The sequence below is a fragment of the Megascapheus bottae genome, chromosome 2 (assembly GCF_031878675.1).
Source record: "Megascapheus bottae isolate mThoBot1 chromosome 2, mThoBot2.hap1, whole genome shotgun sequence".
Lineage (NCBI taxonomy): Eukaryota > Metazoa > Chordata > Mammalia > Rodentia > Geomyidae > Megascapheus > Megascapheus bottae.
Genome location: NC_143510.1, coordinates 89023345 through 89050569, shown reverse-complemented (window position 1 = coordinate 89050569; position 27225 = coordinate 89023345). Strand labels below are relative to the sequence as shown.

Sequence of the window (27225 nt, the reverse complement as noted above, 5' to 3'; positions counted from 1 at the left end):
ATGGCATCTCTGCTCTCTGGTGTTGGCCAGTGCCTGGGCACCCAGGGCCCACGATCGCCTAGGCTCATTTATCTCCTTCCTGCATCACCTGGGGCATTGTCTGCCTAGCTGAGCAGAAGCCTCAGACCTGCCAAGCCCCACCTCGTCCTCCCAGACTGCCACCTCGGCTGTCCACCCCCTCTCCAGCCCTGATCCCCTCCCCCAGAAGTCCCAGGCAAAGAGGGGTTTCCAGGGCCACTGCCACCACCACCTGGGCTCTCTGACCCCAATGGTGCCATCCTGTCTCCCTGTCCTGAGTCCCAGCCCTTTCCGGACCACAATGGCACAAAGCCCCCAGCCTAGCGCTGTCCAGCTCTCACTCTCCAACCTCCCCAGTGGATGGCTCTTCACTTGCTCCTGGGTTCAGAGACCCTTGAAACAGCCAGATGAGGCCAGTGGGCCCTGGTTTTCACATCTCCTCCTTCAGTGTGGAACAGAATCAGGAGCAAAGTCCCCAGTGGTGACAATTACCCAGCCTCTGCATTAGGACTTCGCAGGTCCCCTCTCAGAGTGACCTCCCTCCCAAAGGGAATAGCCTGGAACAAATCACGTTAAGCACAAACAGCACGCGTTTCCTCTGATAGATGGAGGCTGGATCTAAACGCACCAGGACACGATAAATGATACCGGACTGTGGGCATCCACACACAGGGAGACCAAAGGAGGAGAGGCTTAGGAGAGGAGCAGGGAGCTGCCCGGCCCATGTGCCTCTGATCACACCAAATAATATGTATTGAGAGGACATGGAAACAAGAGGGTTTTGTTTTTTTCTTTTCTTTTTGTCTTGTTTGTTCGTTTATCTGCCTTTGGAGGATAAGGAGGGGACACAGAAATGGAGAGCAAAGGGTAAATAAATGCAGCTGTGGAATTCACTGGACACTGTGTGGAAAACAAACTATACAACTTGTGGGTGGGGATGGGAGGGGAAAATTGGGAGAGAGCGCGGGAAGGGGTGACATTGTCCAAAAGAAAATAGACTCCTTACCTGTCTTACGGAACTGTAACCTCTCTGTATATTACCTTTACAACAACAATTCAAATGTTTAACATAAATAACTAAAATGACACCCCCAACTTCACTCTCCCTCTCCAGTTTCTCCTGCTCCATGTCACCACTGGGGACACTGAGGCTCAGAAAAGCAAGTTACCTGGCTTGAGGCCATTAGGGGTGCCCAGGGGGGACCCACAGTGGTCTGCTCTCTACCCCAAGCCCCCCACCTCAGCAGAAAAATGGTGCTTAAATCTGGGGGAGGGGACTCAAGGCCACACGGGTGCAGCCAAGAGTCTTTCGAGTTAATACACGTCACCCCACAGGACTGACCTCATAAATATCATTAGATCTTGCAGTGGCCCCAGCCCGCCAAGCCCTGGAAGAGAGGCACTGTATCCTGTTCCCGGCCACAGCAGGTGGAAATAGTGTGAACTAACGAAATCTCACCAACGAAGCCACCAGCGAAGCCACGCTGGCAGGCAGCGCGGGGACACTGCTGATCTACACACACTGCTTTCCCTCCCTCCACTGGCCTTGGATCTGGGTGGAGGCAGAGAAACAAGGCTCTGGTCCCAGGGTGCTGTGCGACCCTGGGGAAGCGACTCAACTTCTCTGAACCTCAGTTTCGTCTGTTGGTAAAAATCAATTAGACAATGAGGTCCACTTCAGCAACTGTACATGACTGGATAGCCGTGAGCAAATATGGGGGCCAAGGGACAGCTCAGTGTGAGGTGACGCTTCCACCAAATCCCCAGGACCTCATCTCTAGCAGAACAAGAACCCCTGGAGCTAGAGGAGAATTGCACTGCACCCTCATGCAGCCTTGAAACCATCTACAGATGTCCAGAGGAGCAGGGAAGTCCAGAAAAATGAGGTCTATGCTCACTGCCTCAAAGCTCACCTGGGCTCGGCTCACTTCCCTGTGCGTGGCACCTGGGCACCCACGACTCAGGCCCTGCCTGCCAGACCCCTCTGTCTCTTCCCCTGAGGTCCTAAGTTGCAGGGTGCCCCAGCTCCTTCTCTTCCCAGCCCTGTTCAGGGCTGGGTGACATAACTGGTGAACAGCCAGCTGCTTACAGCCAGCAGACCCAGTCGAGAAAGGGACCTGGGCGCTCACAGCCCAGCAGAGGGACAGTTCTTACAGCCCTCAGGGCTGAAGATGGCCCTTCTCAGAAGGCCACCCACGCCCCACAGGTCTTGCTGGGCTGGGGGGAGAAATGCCCTTAGGATGGAGTTCAGGTTCTGGATCAAGCCATACCTGAGCCTTACTGGATGTGTCAGTTTGCCTGACCTTCCCTGATGCCTTAGTACTGGGGATGGAACCCAGGGCCTTATTCACACTAGTCAAAAATAGGCTTGACTACAAACTCATTTTCTGGCATTGAAGGCCCCTGTAAAGAGCAAGTAGGCGAAGAAAGCAAAGGCTGCTTGAATTAGCAGAGATTCAGAGCAAAAGGAACCAGCAGATGTTGCAGGAAATTCTCCTCGGGCTTTAGAACATCCTCATCCTTTCTCAAATGGAGGGAAAGAGGCTGCCTCAGAATTGGAACCGTCGGTTCAAATCCCAGCCCTATGCGTACTTTCTAAGCCGTGCAGCCCTGAGATTGGATTTCTTTACACTTCTGGGAGTCGTGCAAGGGCTAAGTGAGATGATGTCACCCTAGATCTGCGTAGGTTCCGGGCCATGAGGAAGCCAGAAGAGGACGCCCTTGATCTTCAAGAAGCCAGGCAGTGTGGCAGAAAGGAGAACACACTTTGCAGTCAGAGCCCTGAGTTAAATTCACGCCTCTGCTGTGAGACCTTGTGCCAGTAGTCTAACCATCCTGAGCCTAATTCCCTCCTAGGTAAAACGGGAAAGGACATGGCTGGCCTCTAAAGAGGTTGCAGGATGCCGGCTGGAGGGGTGACGCTGGATCTGCTCTACTCCACAGTGTTCTACAAACAAGACCCCGGTCCTGGCTGGTCTTCAGCACTGGGGGGGGGGGGGGGGGCTCACATGTCCCCCGGTTAAGCCGGGCATGAGCAAGCTCCTCATTGACCAGTGAAACCCCAGGCACAGCCCTGGCCTCACTCCAGAGCTCGGACCCCCTGGACACCCCACCAGGATAGCTCCTAGGTACCCCAAACCTCCGTGCATGGCCCTGGGACCTGAGTCAGCCACTTTGATGCCAGGTCTGTGGGTTATGACAGGCTGTGGCTGACTGTTACTGGGGACCCCACCCCAAGTCCCCAGAAGTCTCAAGTCCATGTCCTGTCCCTAGGAGCACATGCCGCTGTCACCAGGGCTCCATCTTGCTCCCCAGAAAGACCTAGTCAAGGCATGATGTCCCTTCTGGCTCCACGCATAGCCGTGAGTCTGGAAGATTCTCTCTGGGAGATAGAAATCTATTCATAGGACCTCCCAGCTCCCCATGCAGCTCCAGCCCCAGATTCCTCTTCTAATTCTCCTTGGGCTTTTCCCACCCATGAGGCCAATGGCCAGCGAAGGTACCTGGGCTCTCACAGCCTCCGCAGGCCCCTCCCACCAACTGCAGTCCATCTTGCAGCTCCTCTGAGCCTTGGAGATCCACGCTGGGATTAGGAATGGGGAGAGGAAAGTCACGCTGTGCCTGTTAGATGCTCAGTCACTCTGTGTTGAACTCGTTCATGCTTCTCAACACCTACTCTGCACCCCCATCTCCAGTCCCAGACAGAGACCACCAGAGAAAGCCACATGTCTTTGCTATGTACACGGGACATTTGATGAGATTTCAGGGCCTTAACTCCCCTGCCCCAGCTCGTTGGTTTTGCACTTTTTAGCTGGGAGGCTGCACTGGATAGCAGAAGGGACTGGAAACACACAGAATATCTTTCTCCTGGCCCTGGCATGAAAGAACCAACTCCATTCTCCATTCCAGATGCCCAGCTGTGAGCAGTGGAGCCACAGTGCCCGCAGCCATAGCTGCTCTCCCCTCTGTACAAGAGCCATCACTCCATGCGGTGACAATGTATACGTGGGAACCCAGCCCAGCCTTTCACACAGGGCAGTGTTTGTTCCATTCCTCCCCCTGGCATTTCTGGTCCTTTCCTAGCCAGCTCTGGAGGAAGGAAACGTTGTTGCCATGTTATGTGAGGATGGAAGGCTTCCTGGAAGAGGCAGGTACTGCCTAGGCCTCCATGTTGAGTGTCTGAGGAAGGCTGGGGCGGGGGGGGGGGGCAAGAGTTATTAATAGGCTTGGCCCAGTGGGCCTTAGGGGGGGTGAATGTGATACAGAAACCCAGCCCCACAGTTGGGGACTACCTGATACCGGAAGGGGAGGGGGCCGGTGACAGTGGGGGACGCCACCTCCCAAAATAGCCAGGCCCTAAGACTATTTAAGTGGCTCCCCTGCCACCAGACTCATTTCCCCACAGGATCCCCCACTAACCCAACTTCTGTGTGCAGGCTCCGGCCTCCGCCCCGTCCGTCCAAGGTGAGTGGCAGCTTCCCAGCTTGGAGGCCAATTCAGGGATGCAGAGGGAGAAGGCCAGCTGGAAGGGACGGCTGCATCCCTCCTTCCCTGGGGACCAGGGCTGGGGCAGCAGGGAAGCCCAGGCCTGAGGGAATGAGCTCTCGGCTTTTCCACCTGGCTCCTGGGTGAGCTAGGTCCCTCCCTCCCCTGGCTGGACCTCAGCTCTCCAATCTGGAAGACACAGAGGGCGGGGCCAGGCACACATGGACCCTGGTGATGCCACAGAGGGACCTAGAAATCAGAAGGGCAGTAGGAAGGGGCATAGAGGACCGCTGGGCTGGTCCAGAGAGGTTAATGTCTGATGCCCTGCCCAAGGGACTCAAGTGTCAGGTCCACAGGAGGGAGATGGAGAGAGGGAAGGGGCAGAGAAGGTGCTTGGCAGAGGGGCCTGTCTAGGGATGGTCCAGGGGCAGTGGCTCGGATTCATCGGTGTGGTGAGACTGGACTCTGGGTGTCAGGCAGGATCCTTAGGGGGTCACTGGATCCTAGCAGCAGAAGACCCTAAGAGGATGCTGCCCTGGCCCTGCCTCACTGCATGTCCTAAGAGGAGCTCAGGGACTCTCTCAGCCTCAGTTTCCCCATCTGTAGTCACAGGGTCCGGGGGAGGGGAGGGTAAAGAGATATATGCTCCATTGAGGCCTGAGAGTGAGCAGAGCCAGGGGACTTGAATTCATAGCACAGAGATCCAGCATACCCTAGCAGAGGCAGGGGTGGCCACGGCAGGGGCTGCAAGGGCAGCGGGGAGCTCTGGGTGGGCTTCATGACCAGAGACACTGGCTCAGGAGCTGCAGCCTCAGCATCTTGGAAGCCAGCTGGCGGGGGATGGCCTTGAAGTAGGTGACTCACCCGGAGTGGACGCTGGAGCCAACCACTCCTAAGGTTTCCAGGAAGGCCAGCCATCCAGGGCCCAGCCAGGGAGACAGTACAGACAGTGTCAGGGAATTTGAGCTCCTGATAGCTGTCCCTGGCCCCCGCCGCCCACCTTCCTGAACCTTAGGTTAGGGTCTGCTGGTCCTCGGCAGGAGACCACGTGCCTCCCTACCACAACACTGGGAGACAGAAGCCCGGAGATGAAGGTCACTGTGCAAGGTCATTCATGATGTAGGGACTTCATATAACCCCACATCTAGAACCCAGGTCCCTACACTCCCGGTACAGTGCTCATCTGGTCACAGCCAGAATTGCTGACTGCATAAAAGTGAGCCAGCATGAAAATTCCCAAAGGTGGTGGCCAGACTACTGAGCCAGCTTAGGTTGCCTAGAAAGTGTGATGAAAAGGTGCTTCCCTTCTCCTCCCTGCAAAGGCCCACCAGCCCTGCCCCCTGGGGAGGCCTCCAAACATTTCAATAGTGCCCTCTACCTAGGCCTCCCTGAAGAGGTCCTTATGGCCAGAGGAGAGTGGGGACCCCAGCCTGGTGGCTCTGGACACCCGAGAAAGTAGTGGCCATCTGAGAGAAGGTCTTGTGGGGGTGGTGGACGGCTAGCCAGGCTCTGGAGGGTGAGGTCTCAGATTTCACCTCAAAAAAAAAACCCCAAAAATCAGATCGCAGATTTTTTGTGGCATAACTTGGCATGCGGGGCCCAAGAGAGAGGCTAGGAGAAGCACCGGGACCCCCAGGGGTATAGCCTGGCCCCCTACAGGCTCAGATCCCGAGGGAGTATGACTCCCTACATCCAGATCAGAGACCCCACACCTCCTGCCTGCCCTTGATGGCAAAAGTCTCTCCCCATCAAGGGGCAGGGACCCCCTTTAAATTACCAAGCTGGCGCTCTGGCTACGGCATGCCCCCCCCATCTCAGATGCTGAGGACCCCAAGCTGGGTCCCCATAGAGTGGGTGATAGCGGCCGTGTCTGCCCTGAGCCCAGCAGAGCCTGGCGGAGCCCGGCACCCCTGGCGCGGTGCCAGGCCAGGCGGGCGTTTGCCTGGCGCGCGCCACTGCAGCGCTGGTCATATGAGCAGAAATGATGAGAAAAGCACTTTTTAATCTTTTCGCACTTGCTCTGCCCCCTCAAACAGTTGCAGGATGTCGATGACAGACTTGCTCAGCGCTGAGGACATCGAGAAGGCGGTAGGAGCCTTTACCGGTGAGCAGCGCGCCCTCTCCCCTCGCCCTCCACCCTGCGCCCTGCGCCCCTCTCCCCCTCCCTGCGCCCCTCTCCCCCTCCCTGTGCCCCTCTCCCGCTCCCTGCTCCCTCCCTCCGGCAGCCCTGAGCCAGGTCCCCATCAGGGATGGGGCGGGTGGTCCTCAGCTCTTCAGGGAGCCATCAGGAAGGCGGGGGCCTCGGGTGGGGCCACACAAAGTTGTGGGCACTGGAAAGGTGCTGCCCTGGAAGGACCGAGCAGGGACCTCTAGGGCTCTGGGTGCTGGGGGACTTCCCCTTTAAGTCGTGGCTTCTCCCCCACTGGGCACTCTTTTCCTCCATCCCTATTCTGAAAGGCAGCCTTGCCCCTAGGGTCCAAATCCCCTCACTTTTTGGGGGCACGAGGGTGTGGCGACCTTCCCAAAGCAGGCACTCAGCTCTGCCCTGACCTGAGTGTAGCCCTTGCTACCTTAAGCTTCCAGTCGCCCTTAGGGAGGGCCAAGGACAAGGACTGTCCCACCACCCTTCTCACCACCCTTCTCGGAACCTTAGCTTAGCTGTCACTTTTCCCATTCTGCCGCCCAGGTAGGGAAACTGAGGCTGGGCAGCAGGGGAGGCTCGTCCAAGGTCATCCAGCCCAGTGGAAGAGGGACTAGAGTGGGGTGACCTGCCATCTCCATCCCTCCTTCCTTTCAACGCCTCCCATCCACACCACCCACCAGGTGCCAGTACCACACAAGTCTGGGGTGCTCTGAAAGAGGAACTGGTGATGTGGAAAGTTGGGGAGCTGGGGAGAGCCAGGGGCTCCCATCTCCCTCTCTCAGCACCTCCTCTCCTGCTGAGGAAGCTCTGGGAATTCACTAGGGCACTGTGCCCACCCATCCACGCCACACCAGATCCAGGAGAAACTTAAGTGGGTGCTCCCGGGAGCCCACCCACACGCACACATCTGCACACACTCATGCATAGCTCATACCCATACACACATGCACACTCATACACCTCACACACCATACACCTCCAGCCTCACACGCACACACACACACACACTCACACATATACACATGTGTGAACACATGCATGCATATACGCAGATGGTTTCTGCTGCAATGCCAGGACCTCTGGGCTCTCCCTTCCTCCCATCCTCCTCATTTGACCTTGACCAAAAAATGTGTCCTCTCAATGGGGACATATTCCTGAGGACACAGCGTGTGACAAGGTTGTCCCTTCCCAGACAGGATGCCCCTCTCCCCTCCCCCGCTCATGCCACCTCCATGCCCCAGACTATTTCATTTAGCTACCACACACAGGACTTTGTAGAAACAAATTTGGAAGAGGCCAAAGTCTATTAAATCCCCTGAGTGACATTGGCCATTGGCAAGAGGGGGGAGAGCAGAGGGAGGAGAGTGGGGGGCGGGGAGAACCCACCTCCAGCCTGTGACCTTGACAGGGCCACCTGGCCTGGGGTGGACTCCCTCTGTCCTTTTAGGAAAAAAGTACAATCCTGAGGCAGGTATGGGAGCTGGATAACAGATGGCAGGACCCCCCTTCCCTACGCCCCATCACCATCCTCTTCTTAATCCGCTCCCCTCTTTCCATCAACCCCCAGCTGCCGAATCCTTCGACCACAAAAAGTTCTTCCAGATGGTGGGCCTGAAGAAAAAGAGTGCAGACGACGTGAAGAAGGTTTTCCACATCTTGGACAAAGACAAGAGTGGCTTCATCGAGGAGGATGAGCTGGGGTAAACGGAGGCCTGAGGGGTGAGGGGAGGAGGTACTGGGTAGGGAAAGGACTGGAGCTTAGGCTTTCCCAGTCCCCATCAGACATGCCCTTGCACCTGTCACCGCAAATGGGCTCCAATCCTATCCCCACGACCCCTGGGTACCAGGGGAAGCTGACTTGCAGCACCACGGCTTCCGGAAAAATCAAGCCCTCTGCTCAAAGTGCAACTAACTAGGTTAAATTAGAGCCACTTAATATTGCTAATGGAATGGTGCTACTTAATAATTGAGTACAAATGAATAAGCGTTTGTCTGGACTGCCTCACCCCACAGGCCAGGCAGGAGGCGTTCTTGTTAGTATTTATTGATTTTGTTTCAGGCATCTGAAAGGCACCTTCACCCTTCCACAGACCCCATCCCCCTGAGAGCCATTGCTGAACAAGCCAGGGACATGGAGCCAGCCCTGGGGTCCAGGGTGCTTGGAGCAAAGCACTCAGGAGAAGCTCTGAGCAGGAAAGCTCAGAGCAAAGCTGTGTCCGTAGCAACCCCCCTCACCTCCACCCACCTGGCCCACATCTGCGCCTTCTGTCACTCAGTGGCCAAGACTACCTTGCATTTTGTCAGAGAAAGAGAGAAGGAGGGGGGCTGGCGAGTGGGGAGAGAGAAAGGGAAGGATTTGTGGAGAAGCCATTTAAGTCAAAACTTCCCTCCTCTAACCTTGTATCCATGCCCCAAAGCATCTCACAGGGGTCCCTCTATCTAGAACCTTCTCCCACCCATCCACGTCCTATATGCACAGGTACCTATCCTGGTTGCCTCCATCCTTCAGGTAGAACCTTCTTCAAGAAACCTCCCGACTCTTGCCTTGCCCTCTCCATTTCCTCCAATACTACCCAGCGTGCCCTGTGCTCTTTCTAAGACCTTGACCCACTTTCCCTTTATCCTAAGACCACCATGAGGCCTCCAGAAGCTCACACAGCCTGACCACAGGAGACACTTGGTGGATACTTGTAGAGGATAGCTGATCCCCCTCCTCCCCCTCGTTATCCCCCCTCCACCCTCACAGACCAGGGATCTGGGCTGCCCGAGCCACCCAAACCAGCCAGGGCCAAGGTGACCTTTCATCTGACTCCCTCTCCACTTCCTCCCTTTCCTCTTCCAGATTCATCCTAAAGGGTTTCTCCTCGGATGCCAGAGACCTATCTGCTAAAGAAACCAAGACATTGCTGGCTGCAGGGGACAAGGATGGAGACGGCAAGATCGGAGTTGAAGGTGGGTGGGTAGGTGGAGGGGTCTGGATGTGAACAGTCTGAAGCTATGTGTGTGACCGAAAAAGAAAAAGGTGATACATTAGGTCTGAGGTCTCTAAGCCACAGCCAGGCAAAGACAAACTGCTATATTCATCTAAATTTGACCCCTCAAGAATGGATTCCCCGCCCCCTTTTCCCTATTGAGCAGATATTACAGGCTTTTCCTCCTCTTGGTCAAGTAAATGGTCCAAGCTCTGCCTCCACACGCCCTGCGACCTTGCATGGCCTCTCCTTTGAACCAAGGGAGATGAGGCTCAGTGATTCCTAAGGACCCCTCAGTGTCACATTCGGGGGGTCAAAATTCTTTATCTCCTCTCCATCCTCTCCTGGTGTCCTGTAGCCTCCAGTGTCAGGTTCACCTTGGCCTTCAGTAGATATACCATGCCAGCCCCGTAGGAGAGCCAAGAAAAAGAGCCAGCCTCCACTCAGCTGGGAAGTGAGGAAGCATGCTTCTCCAGGTCTGCCTTGAGGACAGGGGCAGGGCCGGGGTTCTGCTTCCCCCACCCCTGTCCACCCAGCCTGCCTGGCATTAGGGAGGTGGCGGTGCATTCCACAGCTATCTTCAGCATCATGACATCTGGCAGATGGGTTTTGGGTCTCTTTTAACGAGCTAGGGCAGGAACTTAGAACCAGATCTGAGCATGTCTTTGCACCCTGCTCTGAGGCCATCCACGTCACTTTAAGACAAAACTGGATACAGATATCTCTGGGGATCAAATCTCAGCCTTGCTGGCTGTGTGACCTTGGGGAATTCAACTAACCACTCTGGGCCTCGGTTTCCTCCTCTCTGAACTGAGGCTAAAGATGGCTATGATTTCACAAGGCCCTTGTGAGATTAGATGTGCTTATGTGAATGTGCTCAGAACCAGGTCCAGTGTACAGCAAATGGAAAAGATGGGTTGTCAAGCGAATTGAAACTGAGACTAGATGGCATTCCGCCTCTGATCTCTAGTATTTAGCCATTTCCCGACACAGAGCCAGCAGTGAGCATGCGCCCATGCTAAGGCCCCCAAGATTGCTTCCTCTGTGCCCGTCACACCGGTGACCTTACATACACTACCTGGCCACACCTGGGTTCCCTTCCCTGGCACCCAGAGGGCAAGTTTGTTCTAACCCCCTTGCATGACAGAAATTGAGTTTCTACAGACTCAGATTTTCCTTGGGGAGGACATCTTGTACACACCCTGGATAGAAGCTGACGAGAAAGATATTGTTTGTGCCAGAAATAAGACTATGGAGACTCTCTGCCAAGGTCAGGTGCAGAGGTGGCCCTGACCATCTGACCCCTGATCCTGTGGCTAGGAGCAAAGGATGGGGTTTTTCCAGGGCAGCAGGGAAGATGCTGGGAGGTACTGGTGGCTTTGTGCATGGCTGGTATTTACAGGCCACCTAAACGGTGAAGGAACACCAGGAAGGTCTCTGGTCTACCCTCCTGCTCCCTCCCTCCTCCCCTGAGCACAGGCCAGTGCTCTGGCACTGGAGAAGGTGGAGATAAGTTAGATCACTGCCAGGCTGATTGCTCTGAGCAGTAGTTATTTAGCTTCCTCATCCATAGCCTGCCCAGAAACAGGGTAGAATTGAACACTGAGCATTAAGTATGTGCTCAGTTAACAGGCTGCACTGCTATTTTATTCCATCTCATGTTTCTGGCTCTACACAAAAGCATATACTGGAGGTGTGCAATTGAAGAACGTGTGTATGTTGGAATGTCTGGGACAGAGGAGCAGAGGCAGCTCTGGGCCAGGTCTTGGCATCTGCTAAGGCAGGATGACAGAATAATCCATGTACTTAGAAGGGGGCAGAAGATGGCTGGCTTGCCAGGCGTGAGAGAACAATTTTGGCATGTGATGTGTGTCTGGGAAAGGCTCTATAAAGGTAGATGACATGCCAGGCGCTGGTGGCTCCTCCACCTGCAATCCCAGCTACTCAGGAGGCTAAGATCTAAGGACCACGGTTCAAAGTCAACCTGGACTAGAAAGTGCATGAGATTCCTATCTCTAATTCACCATTTCAAAAGCTGTAAGTCGAGGTATGGTTTAAGTGGTAGAGCTCCATCTTGAATGAAAAAGTCAACCAAGAACTTGAGGACATGAGTTCAAGCCCCAGAACTCGCACCAAAAGAACGAAAGGGGGAGAAGGGTAGATGAGACCTTAGGATGCAGAGGCTGTGGGGGTAGAGTATCAAGGTCATGTCATGGGCAAGCAGCAGGGCCAGGATTCAACCCCGAGGGCAGGGCAAAGGTGGGATGGGCAGTGACTGTAGTCACCTCCTTAGGCAGGGAGCCCCACACCCCATGCTTTCAGAGGGGAGAGAGTCAGACACCCCTCCTCACGTCCCTTCCCCACACAGGAACAGGTGGTATGCTGATGCCAGCCAGAGTGGGAGAGACTGGAAGGCCCAGCTACCAGCCAGACCAGCCAGAGGATGCTCTCTGCAGCTAGGGATGAGGGGGGGATGGGGGGAAGGGGGGACCTGTTAGGTGCCTGGCCTGTAAAACCAAGATCAGATCACTAGCCAATCTCTGAGGTCTCTTCCCATTTGGGGGTTCCACAGACATCCCAGTAAATCACGTTCCCCACCGAGGACCAGGAATCTGATGTGGCCCAGCTGTGTGACATTGAGTGACAGCAGAGACAGCCAAACTCGTGGAGGCCTGAATTGGTGCCAGGCACCAATGGGCAACCGGTGTTATTACAATCCCCAGGTTATGGGTCAGAATGCCCAGGCTCAGAGAAGCTAAGAGTTTGCCTAAACACCCATGGCGAGGAAGAAAGAAGGGCAGGATCTGTAGTTTGCCAGTGGCTAGGAAGAGAGATCAGGATCTGAACTCGGGTCTGTGGGCTCAAAGCCCTTGCCCAGTACGTGCTTTGTCCTTTTGCTCCAAGGGCAGTGAGTTCAGTGTCACAGATGCTCATGTCACCTGACTTACTGCTTGCTTCTCTCTCTCCACCCTGTCAGCTCCATAGAGCAGGGACTGTCTTCTCAGCTTTTACCCCAGCGTCTCACATAGGGCTTGGGGCTCAGGGGGAAAACAGGGGAAAGTTTGTTTTGTGGATCTGTGAGTGAGTGAGTGAATGAATGAATGAATAGATGAATGAGTGAGTACCTGCCCAGCTCCCTCCCAGGGTGCAGGGAGTAGGAGGGGCAGCCCCTGCATTTAGGGAGAGGCCCTGTGCAAGCCAAGGCTGGAGGTGGGGAGCTTGTACCTGTGGAGACCCAGGGAGGCTCAGAGCCTAGAGGGGCCCCTGACTCAGCTGTTTGCCCTTCTGAGGGGAGCCATACTGCCCAGGTTCTTTAAGATTCTAGGTAGGGCGCAGGGAGGAAGGCCGAGTTCTAATAATAATGCTGTATATTCTCATCTTTGGGCAAGGCTTCCAGGAAGCCGACAGACTTTTAGAGATGTGATCGATTGATTTGCCCACGCTGGGGCCTGGCTGGTGTGAGAAGCTAAGAAGAGGTGGAGGGTGTCCAAGAGCCCAGGGGTGCAGCCACAGAGGCTGGCCACAAAGAACCAAGAGCCCACAGTACAGTGCAGCAAGACTGTCTTCCAGGGCTTTCCTGTCCCTGCCAGCCATGTTGGGGTAGAGGTGACCCTAGACCCCTGAGGGCCACAGTCCCTTGACAGTACTGAATCCCTGAGGCCATGGCTTTCCCTGGAGAGAAACTCCCCGTGGAGTTTCTGATCCCTGACACTGGTGCTCTCCGGAACCACACTTTGAGAACCAATGCCTCACAAGAGCCCTAGGAGATAGGGGCCATCACTGGTCTGATTTTACAAACAAGGAAACAGGCACCAAGTAGTTCAGTAGTATGCCCAGGCTCTCTTGGCTGAGCTTGAGGGTCTTGCCATGATGGTCTGCTACCCCACCTCCCTGGAACAGGGGGCTCCAGCCAGTATCCCAGCTTTCCAAACTCAACGCCACCTGCCAGGAGCACACGGCCCCCAGGAACTCAGCTTAGCCTCCGTCTGCATCCTGAGTGCTAGATTCACTTCTTTCCACTCACTGAACCTCACAAGGATTCCCTCCCCATGTACAAACAAGGAAACTGAGGCCCAGGGAAAGAACAGTTGACTACAAAGCTTTGGGTCCCCTATCAAACTCCAATTCTAAATACAAGGTCTTCCCATCCAAGCGGAAGAGGAGAATGAGCTCCAACCCACGCTTATGCATGCATGCAGGACACACAGTCATGCAGCCCCGTGATCCCATGCTCCTTCATATGCTCATGCATGCATGCATACACATACACACACACACACCCTATACCTGCACACCTACACACATGCAGGCCTCTTCTGCACACTCACACATACATGCATGTATCCCCCCCACACATTGAAACACACACATAGTGTCACATAGCACAAGTGACCCTTTGCCTGCACACCCAGTCCCTAATGGTTTTTTTTCCCATGTGTTTGAAACCTGCCCCAATTTGAGAAACTGGGATTTGTATTTCCTGTTGCTAAGGGGTGGCCATAGTTTACACTGAATAGAGGCTGTGGGCCACTCCTCTCAGGAGGCAGGGGGGCATTGAAGGGCACAGAACTAGGGGAGGAGGCAGGTGCTGGGGTACTGGCCCCATGGAGGTCCCTTCCGCTCCCCCTTTCCTTCTTAGAGCAGCCATTCCCCCATTGACAAAGTAGGGGTGTCGCATCACCTCACAGTTCTGTTACTTGCAGGGCTGAGGAACTTTTTCCTGCCAAGGGCCATTTGTATATCTCAAATGCCATTATTGGGCCAAGATTTATTGAATTTCACTTTGGGGGAAAAAGAAAGGTTTATTGAATTTCGAGTCCTACCTGTGGCTACCTTGGCAGGGCCACGTCTGGACATCCCCAACTCCTGGGAGTGACTGTTCTAGAAAAGATTCCGTTCCTCGTGAGTTATGTACACGCTGTGTGTAAACTGCCTGGCAACATTTCGGAATGTGAACACAGAAATGGAACACACTGGGGATCCCTGCTACTCAGGAGGCTGAGATCTGAGGATCATGGTTCAAAGCCAGTGCAGGCAGAAAAGGCAGTGAGCCTCTTCAATTAACCCACAAAAAGCTGTGGCTTAAGTGCCAGCCTTGAGTGGAAACAGTGAAGGGAAAGATGTGGACAACACTGAGATCCTGGTGGATGTTAAGGACAAATCCTTGATGGCCAGGATCAGATCTGGGCCTCCTAACTCTAACTCTTCCTCCTAAGCCTTTGGGGACCCTAAGTGGGTCCTGTGCTTAGCAGTCTGCTCCGCTGAATTCCCGAGTGGTCTTCCACCAGCTCTAGCCTTATGCTGCACTAGATAAGACGGAGCCGGGAGAGGACGCAGCGCTGGCTGCTTATGTAACTGGCCTCTGAGAAAAATGGAGCAGTGATCAGGGCAGAACGGGATGTCCTTCTTTCACCCATCCTTCTCCCCTGCCTCAAAGGCTACAGCTGAGTCAGGATGCAGGACCATTCCCCTCATCTCTGAGCAAGGGACGCCGCTGGGCACAAGTCAAGACTTAGGATGGGCCCAGATGATCAGTCCTGCCTCAGTTTCCCTGTAAAGAAACTGTGGGTCTGAGCCAATGAGAATGAAATGGAATAACACCATTGAGTACCCCTACAACTGTAGACACCCCCTCCTTGGGGCTGCCTGGCTTGACCCCAATTGACCCTGCCTCCTGGCTTAGCAAGATAGAAAAGTGATCTCTGATTGCAATAGCTATGTAAATGAAACCCAGCCTGGGAGCTATTTCCAGGCGAGGTGATAAACCAGAAGCGGGCCCAGCCCTATCTCCTGGTCATCATGACAGAGGGACAGAGGCGAGGCCTTCCAGAAGCTGACTCAATGACTCTGAGTTTCACTTGGGGCCATCAGCATCACCTGTCATAAGTTTCTAAATTTGTCCAATCCCCCAGCACCTCGGACCAGGGCAGACCTAATTAAGCTAATTTCAGTTTCCTGAGGGATCAAGAAAAAAAGACCATCTGCCAGCCATCCATCTGCTGCTCCCACCACCCCATCTCCACCTTCTCCATCTCTTTCTGATTGGACAAGGAAGACACGGACTGGTTCTAGACAGCAAAGGTAGCACTGTCCCTGCCAGTCTCACAACCAAAGGAAGATGTTCTGGATCCTTCCTCAGGGTCATGCCTCCACATCTCAATCACATTTGTCCTGTTCACCCAGCACTTTTTACCCCTCATCTCCCAGAATCCTCCCCGTTATCCTACAGAGTGTTCTCAGTCTTCTTGTCTTACAGATGAGGAAACTGAGGTAGGATTCCAACTCTTGTGGTGCTTGGGAAACTTAAATCAGGTCCACAGTTTGTGACTTAGCTTTCCTGGATAGGTCTTTCTTGTCCTACTTGGTTGTGGGGCTGTATGGGTGTGGTATGTGTATGTGTGTGTGTGCGCGCGTGTGCGTGTGCGTGCATGCTAGGGTCAGTGGTAGTAACGTAAGCCTATGGGATGAGAAAAGCAGGTGGCCAGGTGGAGACAGGAAATGGCTGGATGGTGGAGAGGAGCCGTAGCTCTGCTCACAACCAGAGGTGGTGGCGGCCCATCTGTGCCAGGCAGTGACTGCGCTTGGTTTCCCAGTGGCCTCGAGGGGCCCTGAAGGGGTCTTCTGGGCCCTGGCTACCAGGAGCTGAGTGCGGGCCTTGACAGCTGGTCAGGAGCGTTGGGGCAGGCTCCACCACGCTCTGAACTAGGTAATTTCAAAACGCCGCCTTTCAGATGAGGAAATTGAGACACAGTGCAATGGGGAACCTAGTCAAAATTGCAGGAGGAAGAGATGGGACCTGAGAATGGAACCCAGTTCTCAAGCTCCAGACACCCCCATAAGAGCAAAAACAATGTCTTCTTATACCCCACAGACAAGAAAGCCAAGGCAAACAGGGGATGGGCTCCAGGTCTGGGCACCCAAATGGATGGCAGAACCTAGACCCAGGCCTCCAGCCACCTGTCCCTTGTCCTAGGACCTGGCCACCAGGTCCTTAGTATCTGTCCCTTGCTCTTAAGACAAGACAGCATGTTGGGAAGGGGAGGGGGTAGAGGACTCCTAACCACACTGCCCTGGGCCCCGCCCCCAGCCTGTCACAGGGCCCTGCCTGGCCAAGGCTCTGCAAGGGGGAACATGAGTAGAATCCTGGGTCCTCTGCATAAGAGCCAGGCCTGTGGTCACCCTGACAGCTTCCCAACCATTCTAGGGTGCAATACTAGAAAGAGGGCCTCAGGTAAAGATCCCACAGGCTCCAGATTCCTCTGAGATTCAGGCTCCCCAGTGTCCGGCTTCTTCCACCCTGGGACACCCCCTTCCTCCGGCAGCCTCCCAACCTGTCCAGTGAGCAGCCAGAACACCCATCACCCCCCCCCACTGAAGGTGAGACACAGTGTTCCTCTGGTGGCACCCATGCCCAGCCTCCTGAGCCCCACCTCCCTGGACAGGGAAACTGGACAGATGGAGCTCAAACCCTGGCAGGACCCCAGCCACTTGAGGAGCTAGCTGGGCAGGCTTCCTGAGGCCTGAGGACAGAGTCTGGGCCATACTTCCTCTGTGACCCTCACCCCCCCCATCCTCTGTTTCCCCATTTACAACATGGCAGCATCCCCTTTGTTCCCCTGTGCAAGCAGTAGGTTAAGACCCACTGAACCCCAAGGAGGGAATTGTGAGCCCCCCACCCCGCCCCGCTCTCCATTTACCATTTGTTTAGAGCACCTTCTGTGCTCTAGAACCTTCCAGCAGCTGGGGGTGAGGATGTGAACCAGAAAGGCTTCCCTGCCCCCTGAGAGTTGCCTTACGAGCTTGTGGGGAAGCCCGACAAAAATAAGTACATAAATAAGATCATTTCAGAGTGTGATAAGCACCGTGAAGTAAATAAAAAAGGGCTGACATGACAGAGCTGCGGGGCAGTGACACCAGAGCAGGGACATGTGTCACTCTACACCTCACAAACTAGGTCAGACTCCAGGGTGGACAGGGAGCTGAGAGTGCATGCCGCTGGGCTGCCTCTGTTGTAGTGATTATGGTGAAGAAAAATCCGGGGCCTCAGTTTTCCCATCTGTGAGATGTGACTCCCCCAAGGAGTTGAGGGAACCCAAGGCTATCGTCCGAGCACAGATCTTCCCCACCTCATGTGATGGCCCCAAACATCAACACAGACGGTGGGTTCTGAGCCCAGGGCAAGGAGATTCATGGTGATATTTTCATGGGTGCATACCTGGAGCCAGTTCACCCCGTCTTGTGAATTCTCCTAGTCCTCCCCTCTTCCTGCTCTTTTGCAAATAACTAAGGTCCCACCGGCTCATGGAGAATCCTGGCTGAGGAAACAAGCCCATGCACCTCGTCTGGGGAGAGCTTCTCTGAGAGTGTAGGGTGTCTCAGCTGAAGAGCCTCAGGGTCTCAGGACCCTCAAGTGAGGGCCCTCATTCTCCCCACCTTGAGTCCCTGGCCAGACTCCCACACCCAGGTCACCATCTCTCCTGTTCTGGGACAGCTCAGGGGCAGGAGAGGTGATGCAGCTTTTCCTGGTATGCAGCTCCTCATCCAGGTGGAGCCTGGCCCAGCCAGCGCCAGAACACAACACAGCAGCAGCTGCTATGGTTGCTTTTTCTCTTTGACTTCTTACCTTTTGAAGTCACTGAGGTCTGCAGAAGTTCCACCATGGTCAGGGAAGTCTGAGGCCCCTTCTCTCACCTTTGACCTGGCATGCACACTCACATAAGCAAAGGGGAGCAAGGGGGCGTTTGGCTTCACACGAGTTTGTGTGTATGCATGTGCAGTACCTGGACTTGAACTCAGGATCTTAGTTTTTCTGCTCAAGGCTGGCTCTCTAATACTGGAGCCGCAGCTTCATGTCCAGCTTTTTGCTGGTTAATTGGAGCTAAGTGTCTATTGAATTTGTCTGCCCAGGCTGGCTTTGAACCACAATCCTTGGGTTTCAACCTCCTGAATAGCTAGGATTGCCACCCTGCCTGAATGAAACCCCTCGCTGATCCCCTAGCCGGCACTTCCCAGGTCACAGCACTGCATTTTCTACAGGTGACAGGGGCTGAGCAGAGACCCTGTGCCCAAGCCGGGCCGGGCTACCAAGTCTCAGAGACACTTAGTGGTAACAGATGACTCATCCCTCTCATGGCAGTCTTTCAGCAAGGAAGTTCCGAAAAACTGCCGGCCCCTGGGCCTGTATCTTCATCCGTGGGCTAGGGTGGTGATAAAAGCTATGATTATAGTCAAAGTCACATAAGATACTGAAATAGTGCCTAGCCAGGTATGGTGGTGCATGGCTGTAAGTCCACCACTTGGGAGGCAGAGGCAGGAAAACTCATGAGTTTGAAGCTAGCCTGGCTACAGACCAAGGCTGTATCTCAAAACAAAACAACAAAACAGTGCCCAAGACAAAGCACCCCGTGGGCAGAGTGGCCTCTCTAGGGCCCCCTACCCATCACTCACCCTGACTCACTGCCTGTCATTTTCTTTTGCAGAATTCTCCATTCTGGTGGCTGAAAGCTAAGCGGTTCTGACTGGCCCAGGTCTGCCACCTCTCTACCCTGAAGGCCCCACCTCAGCCCCTCTTGCCGCCCTCCTGCATTTCTGTTTGGTTTGTTTATGTTATTTTTTACTCCCCCATCCCCCGCGGCCCTTGAATGATATCATTCTTCTGGAAAATGCTGGAGAAACAATAAAGTCTGTACCAACCAGACTCTGCCTGTGTGCAAGGAACATGTCTGGTGGGCACTGGGGCTGCAGACTCCCTGGGTGGGGGACAGGCAGGCAAGGCAGATTTAGACAGAAAAGCTGCCAGGGAGGGGTGGAGAGGGCAAGTGATTCCACTAAGTACATAAAGCTGAAACTTGGTAGTGCTGGGATTTGAACTCATCTGCGGAGGGATGGGTAGATGCCCATTTAGAGACTGTTTACAAATGCAACAGAAATGTAACTTGAAGTCAGCTAAGGGAGGAAGAGAAGGAGGAGGAGGAGGGGAAGGAGAAGAGGAAGAAGAGAAGAGGAAGAAGAGAAGAGGAAGAAGAGAAGAGGAAGGAGAGAAGAGGAAGGAGAGAAGAGGAAGGAGAGAAGAGGAAGAAGAGAAGAGGAAGGAGAAAGAGGAAGGAGAAGGAGGAAGGAGAAAGAGGAAGAGAAGGAAGAGGAAGGAGGGGGAGGAGGAGAGGGGGGAGAAGGAGAAGAAACAAATGCACTTGGCTTATGTGGCTGAAGAGTCAGTTTCAGGAATAGCAAGGTCAAGGTAATCAAATGATAACAAAGCTCAGTCTCTCTTTTCTTGTCTGAGAGCATTCTTTCCTTTGTGCTAGACGTATTTGCAGGCAGACTGTCCCCTTATGATGACAAAACTCCCCCATCCACTCCAGGTAGACATACAGCAGGACCAATAAAGAAAGAATTCTGAGCCACATCACCAGGGGCCCCAAACTTAAGTCTCTTTGAAAGCAGTAGCCAATGGGACGCACGATTTGCTCTCCGTGGCGCCCTCTGCAGGACTTCAAGTGCACAGCAACTCCAGGAAGTATAAACAAGATCCTGATTGCCCTTCTGCTGTCAGTTTGCCCAAGGTCACACAGCACAGTACCAGGGCTGCAACCCAGGAAGCCACTGCTGGAACCCGTGTCCCTCTGTGCATCTGTCACAGTGGCCAGGAAGACAGGCCTTCACTGGGCCACTTCAGCTTCCAGTGAGATTGCTTCTGCCATTGCCAAAGACGGATGCAATGTACATGGCTCACCTCTGCCTCTCTCCTCCCCCTCATCCCCCCAACACCTGGCAGGGCTGCTTTGGATCATGTTCATCTGCAGATGTGGGGGCCAGAGAGGGGGGTACCGCTGTGGAAATCAGAAGTGGGGTGTCCATGCAGGACTCTGTGGCTCAACCCCCAGGACGGGGCTTCGCTTTAGGGTGTCCTGTATGGAATGGCCAGCAGGTCCAGGCCTGGGAGGGGACTTGGGGCCTAACTGGGTGCTGGCCTCGAGCCATCGCCAGTCCCGTGTAACCACAGGCTCAGGGACTGCTCAGGAAGCAGGTGAGCCAGGGGGCAGTATCCTGGGGAGGGAGGAAGAGTAGGGGGGAAGATGGAGGGAGGGAGAGCTAGGGGTGCCGATGCAAATGCAGGGCACACCTGTTTTCCACACAAATCAGGACCAGCACTGGCCAGGTTTCTTCCTGGTCCCCTCTGGGGATCCAACTTCTGACCCTGCTGTGGCCATAGGGAGGAGGACCAGGAGCCACCGGGCTATGGAACCCCTGTGGAACTCAGGATCAATTCACCAACTGAACAATGATGGGGACTTTATGTCTCTGGTGAGACCACGCTTCCAGACACTGCTATAATCCAGTGACATCTTCACATCCTGGGCCTTCACAGCAGGGAGGCAGGCAGCCCGGCTCCTCAAGCAAGCAGGGAGAGAGAAGGGAGGGAAGGATGGAAGGAGGGAGGGAGCGAGGGAGGGAGGGTAGGGAAAAGGGGGGAGGGAGGGGAGGGAGGGAAGGAAGGGATTGAGGGAGGGAAGGGAGGGAGGGAAGAAAAGAAGAGAGAGGGGCCGGGAGTTTGGCCTAGTGGTTAAAGTGCTTGCCTAGCATGCATGAAGACCCGGGTTCGATTCCTCGGTACCACATACATAGAAAAAAGCCGGAAGTGGTGCTGAGGCTCAAGTGGTAGAGCGCTAGCCTTGAGAAAGTCCAAGGACAGTGCTCAGGCCCTGAGCTCAAGCCCAGGACTGGCAAAAAAAAAAAAAAAAAAAAAAAGAAAAGAAGAGAGAATGGGAAGGAGAGAGGGAGGAAGGGAGGGCAGGAGGGAGGGAGAGAGGGAAGGAATGGGCATGCCTATGGTAGGAACCAGGAAAACAGGTGAGAGCTGTGGGAGAGGCGGTCTAGCCATGTCACACAATAGCCTCTGCCAGCCTGTGCTCCTCAGGTCTGCCTCAGTGGTTTATCCCAACCGAAATCCAACCAGGGGGCTGTGAAAACTTACCCAGCAAGCCCACAGGGGGACACTGAAGGGGCCCCAGAGACATCATTGTTACTTTGATCTGCAGTTTCATTATGTTGCCCAAGCTAGCCTTGAACTCCTGGACTCTAGCAACCCTCATGCCTCAGCTTCCTGATTAGCAGGAACCAGGCACAGGGGCAACTGTGCCCAGATCTAACTCATAAATTTTGTTTGAAGTTAGACACTAACTTTACAGCTCCACCCTCCTGTTTCTTATCTCTGGTCACCCTATTGCCATCAAAGCTGGTTTACAGCTGGAGGTCTGCCACGTGGGCTGCAGGAAAAAGCTCTGCCAGCCAATCACAGCCAGCCAAAGTCATGGTCTTCTTGAACTCCCCAGGGAGCCCTGGGGAGCCCCACTTCCACAACAGAGCTGAGATCTCTATGTGAGAGAGAGGCCAGCCAGGGAGCAAGGCACAAGGGGATCTCTACCCTCACCATTGTGTGTGTGCAAGGAGCTACAAAAGGAAGTTCGTGTCAAGGCAGAATGTCCAGGGCACAAGATTGAGTGGTGCTGGAGCTGAGAAAAGTGGAGTAGGGGCTAAGTGGATCAAGAAGGGACAGCTGGACTAAAGGCTCTGAGGCCCATCCCACAGGGCGGAGGGGAGGGGGAGGGCACAGCTTGTCACTGGGCCTGACGGCGGACGAAGAGGAGGGGAAGTCAGACTTCACCCCAAAAGGCAGCAGGAAAACTTTGGGGACTCTCAGTCATGTAATGAGTCTGTATGCCCTATAGAAAGGAAAGGACTCTGCTGGGCACCAGTGTCTCATGCCTGTAATCCTAGCCACTCGGGATGTGAGATCAGGACTGACATCCAACGCCAGCTCAGGCAGGGAAGTCTGTGAGATTCAGATTCCTGATGAACCACTAAAAGCTGGGAGTGGAGCTCTGAATCGAGAGGTAGAGCGCTAGCCTTCAGGGGGGAAAAAAGAAAAGAATGCTCAGGGACCACACCTAAGCTCTGAATTTCAAGCCCCCAGGACCAGCACACACAAAAATAAAGTGAAAATAAAAAGGAAGAGATTGTCTATTAAAAATGTTTAATTGTTCAAAGGAAAGGCTAGCTTCTGAGTAGAAAAAGGAATGAAAGGGCTCAAGGGTGGAATCCTGGGCTGATTTTAGGGAGCTAGGGGACACACCAAGGGGACCCCCCACCAAGCAGGCGCAGAGGATGATGGGAAGGGGCAGTGTTGTGCTCCTGAGTTTAGACTGAGCCATTTCTTCTCCAGTGCTTGAGCACAAGAGCCTAATTTTATGCACTCAGACCAGAAGGAAACTGTTAGGGTTCTGGGTAGGGCTAGGACGAGAATCCAGAGACAACAGCTTGAGTGACACTCTGCTGCCAGCCTGGAAAATATGTGAAAAAATGCTCAACTTGAAATGTTCTAGGAAAGCAGCACACTTGGCTCCTGCACAAGAGCTGTCATGGCTCTTAAAGGAGGCCTGGGACAGAAGGATGATTCGCTGAACTTTCAGTAAAAGCAGCAGCAAGATAAATCCAAAGGAAAGCAGGCCTGGGCGCCCTCCCGCTGCTTTTCCTCGGTGGCGGCCGCCCCCTGCTGACAGCATCCACACATGGCATCCCCACGCCAGGCCTGGTCACAGCTCAGTGACTCCTCCACTTCTCATTCCCGCATCCTCTGTTCTGTGTCCTCAGAGAGAGAAACAGCCAGTGAGCAGGGAAGTCACTGCCACCACAGAGAGGGCACCAGAGGTGACACCACTCCTGCCGGCACACTTGAAGCAGAAAGCCACTGCCTTATGAGTCCCCCAGGGGGCACAAGGCATGCTCACCCCAACTGGGGCTGGCGGGGAGTGGGGAGGCCAGACCCCAGGCCTGTGTGGACCCAGAGAGCAGAGGGCCAAGCAGGGATTCAAGGAAGGAGGCCTGGTGGATTTCAGTTTTAAACGGATACATTGCCTCACCCTTGAGTTCTACTTCTACACCCACACCACCTGTCCCTGAAGGACGTTCACCCCCCCCCCATCCCACAGAAGATTTACCAACGTCTAGTTGTCCCTAGAGAAGGGAGAGGGGCCAGAAGTACTGCTGGACATTACATAAGACACAGGAGAACCTGCCCACCTTCACAACCAAGAATTACCCACCCCAGCAATGGTGGGGGGGGGAGGGAGTAGTTCATGCATATAACTCTAGCTAACTTAGGAGGCTGGGATCTAGAGGACTGTGGTTCAAGGCCAACCTAGGCAAAAAATAAAAGACATGGTTCAAATGGTAGCACATCAGCCTACCTAAGTGGAGTGAGGGTGAGGCCCTGTGTTCAGCCTTAGAACTGGAAAAGAGGAAGAAGAGGAGGAAGGGGAAGAGGAGGAAGAGGAGGAAGAGGAGGAGGAGGAGAAGGAGGAAGAGGAGGAAGAGGAGGAGGAGGAGGAGGAGGAGAAGGAGGATCAGCCATGCCATGGCAAAGAGACATGATCAAATACTCAGATTTCCTACAAAGCCAGTATTCTCTCCAGTTTTCTCTGTGAGGGTCTCAGCACATTTGCCTTAGTGTGTGTGAGGGTCCGCCTGGGACCACACACAGGTGGGACCTCTCCACTCAAAATTTCCCAAAGGGACTGTTTTGTGTGCAACAATCCTACTTTTATACCACCTAAGATGGGGGTCTAAGGCAATTCAGGCAGAGGGAAGAACCCCCTCTCTAGCTGTAAGATGCTTAAGGACTTGGCAGTGCAGGAGACTCCAGCCATGCTGTGTGGAAGACACTGCAGCCATGAGCAGGCGCTGTCACCCAGTCACAGCGCATGGCACGCTGCTGTCAGGGCTGAGGGAGACAAGGCCACAGTATTGGCCAACGTTGCCTGGATCTCCACGCTTCGCCGAAGCCCTGGCTTTGTCACCCTGGCTGAAGAAGCAGCTCTGTTGGCCCATCCTCTTCTGGGGAGCATGCAGACCTCACTGGTAGGGCAGCGAGGTGAAGGAAGAGGCCACCCCATTTCACCCCTCCAGTAACAAGCTCCTTACCTGCCTGGTTGGTGTTTGCCAGATGCTAGTGACTCACGCCTACAATCCTAGCTACTCAAGAAGTAGAAACTGGAGGATCACAGTTCAAAACCAGAAGCCAGGGCAGCAAACCTTGTGAGATTCATCTTCAAATTAATCACCAAACCATCAGAAGTGAGAGCTGTGGTTCGAATGCTCAAGTGCCAGTCTTGAATGAAAAAGCTAAAAGACAGCAACGAGGCCCTGAGTTGAAGCCCCAGTACTGCCACTTATTAAAGATCCCTACCTGGGCCCAGGTGATACAGTAGTCAGAAGGCACAGATGGGAAGAGTAATGGCTTCAGGCCAACACAGGCTAAAAGGATGGGGAGAGCCTTTTCATTCCTCAGCTAGGTGGGAGGATTCTCGTTCAGACTCACCCAGGCAAAAGACCTGCAAGACTTCTCCCGGATGGAAAGCAGCTGGGCACAGCTCGATGGGGGGGGGGGGGGAATTGCCTCCCCTTTCAGGTACAATGGGAACTCTGAAATAGGCAGATCAAAGTCTAGGCAAGAAGAAAGACCTCACCTCCAATATAACCAGCACAAGCTGTGCGCTGGTGACTCGCTCCTGTAACCCTAGCTAATCAGGTGCCTGAAATCTGAGGATCAAGGTTTGAAGCCGGCCCAGGTAGGAAAGTGCCTGAGACTCTTACCATTCATTAACCACCAGAAAACCAGATGTGGCACTGTGGCTCAAAGTGAACGAGTGCTAGCCTTGAGCAAGGGAGTTTAGGAACAGTGGCTGAGTTCAAGCCCCACAATCAACCAAAAAAGTAAAATAAAATAAAAGAACTAGCACACACACACAAAAAGACTTCCAAGGAGGAGGCACGAGGAGCTTCTCGTCTCTCTGGAAAGATCCAAAGTGCTCCCCTAATGGGCTGATTAGAACCACACAGAGAAGCCCCACAGAAGGGAGGGTACGGCCAAGAGAAGGAGACATGTACTCCCTCAAGGCCTCCCCTGAACAGGAGGCACGAACGCTGGACGTGACCCAGGCTGGTGGCTGTGTGGAGGGAGCGCCCAGGGAGCGTGGCTCACTAAAGGGGTCTTTTAAGGTGCGCGGTGGTTTGGGTAGAAAATATCCTACAAAAACGTTCATATATTTTTGGTTTGGCTCAGGGTTTGGTCCCCAGCTGGTGGTGTTATTTTGGGAAGTTCTGGGAACTTCAGCAGGTGGAGCCTAGCCAGGGAAAGTAGGTCATTGAGTGTGTCGTGGGGGCTGTCTTCGTCCCAGAGTGCTCGCGCTCTCTCTCTCCCTCCCTCTCCCCCCCCCCTCTGTTTCCTGGCCACCATGAAGTGAGCAGCCTCCACAGGCGCCTCCTACCACCATGGCGGCCCACCTCACCATGCCCCACAATCACCAGAGCCACAGACCAGGGACTGATGCCGCCAAAGCTGTGAGTTAGTGTAAACCCTTCCCTCCCCGGACGTTGCTTACATTATGTGGTAGGAAGTCTGATAGCACAGGGGAATGGGGTGACTCATAGTAGACAGTCTATCCTGGAAGAGGGCACCAAAAGGGAGCCAGGAGAAGCAGGGATGAGCTATGAGGAAGAGGCCTTCACATCACTGAGATGCCAGCCATGACATCTGTGACATTGTCTTACTCTGTATTGAGAGCTAGAAACTTGACAGCTATCCGTACAGTGAATGTGTGTGTGTGTGTGTGTGTGTGTGTGTGTGTGTGTGTGTGTGTGTGGTGTCCCCTGCATAAGGCTGAAAACCACCCTGAGTCACCAAGCAGCTGCCCCCATCAAGGCAGGTGGCCTCTTAGCATAGGCTTCTTGGAGGGAAGTCCCTTCCTGCTCTGCATTGGCCACCCTAGACCCCGTCCTGCTAGAGAGAGAGCAGGCGCAGCATGTGGCCAGCCTATAGTAGTGGTGACACATAGAATATGGCTAGACAAGTTTCTCCTCATCCCTCGCTCAGCGTCACTCATGCTCACCTGTGTCCTGACTATTCCAGTTTAGATATGGTAGATACCCTTGAGATCTGACTCCTGCCTTTCTCTCCATCCCCCCTCCCCTGCCCTTCCATCTCCCTCTGCTTCCTGGCTGCCATGGGGTGAGCAGCCTCTGCCCCTTGCTCCTGCTTCTGTAAAATTCTGCCTCACCTTAGGTCCAATGCAATGGATCCAGAGGCCAAATCAATCTTTCCTCTGTAAATCGTTTTTCTCTGGTATTTAGTGATAGCTACACCGGGTCAACTATGAGTGGGTGCTTTCATGTTTCCCTTTCTCCCTCAGCTCCTCACATCAGGCGGGTTCTACCTTTAGAACCCCAGCCAGGAAGATGGCAAAAGTTTGTCCCTGGTAAAATCAGAGGCCCCCCCAGCTGGTGTCTCCAGAGCCTTCCAGAGGAAGAAGCAAGCATGCTATCCTACTGCACACAGGATAGGACACATTGTACATTTCTCTCTTTTTTTTTTTTTTTTTCTTTGCCAGTCCTGGGCTTGTGCTCAGGGCCTGAGCACTGTCCTTGGGCTTTCTCAAGGCTAGAGCTCTACTATTTGAGCCTCAGCACCACTTCCGGCTTTTTTTCTATGTATGTGGTACCGAGGAATCGAACCCGGGTCTTTATGCATGCTAGGCAAGCACTTTAACCACT

At 54.1% G+C, this 27225-nt stretch overlaps 1 protein-coding gene across 1 annotated transcript; it reads left to right on the top strand.

The window, feature by feature from the left end:
* The first annotated feature begins 6471 nt into the window (after positions 1 to 6471).
* Pvalb (parvalbumin) lies at positions 6472 to 19315 on the top strand. The gene is made up of 4 exons (XM_090357940.1): positions 6472 to 6607; positions 8214 to 8346; positions 9489 to 9598; positions 19098 to 19315. The coding sequence occupies exons 1-4, from the start codon at positions 6547 to 6549 to the stop codon at positions 19124 to 19126; spliced, it is 333 nt and encodes a 110-aa protein (XP_090214066.1). The 5' UTR covers positions 6472 to 6546; the 3' UTR covers positions 19127 to 19315.
* Positions 19316 to 27225: the final 7910 nt, after the last annotated feature.

What these genes read in the sequence shown, in the direction of transcription:
- Pvalb (XM_090357940.1), top strand. Translation starts at nt 6,547, where the DNA reads ATGTCGATGACAGACTTGCTCAGCGCTGAGGACATCGAGAAGGCGGTA. An exon ending in ATCGAGGAGGATGAGCTGGG is followed by an intron (nt 8,347 to 9,488) that starts GTAAACGGAGGC and finishes TTCCTCTTCCAG; the next exon opens with ATTCATCCTAAAGGGTTTCT. An exon ending in CGGCAAGATCGGAGTTGAAG is followed by an intron (nt 9,599 to 19,097) that starts GTGGGTGGGTAG and finishes TTTCTTTTGCAG; the next exon opens with AATTCTCCATTCTGGTGGCT.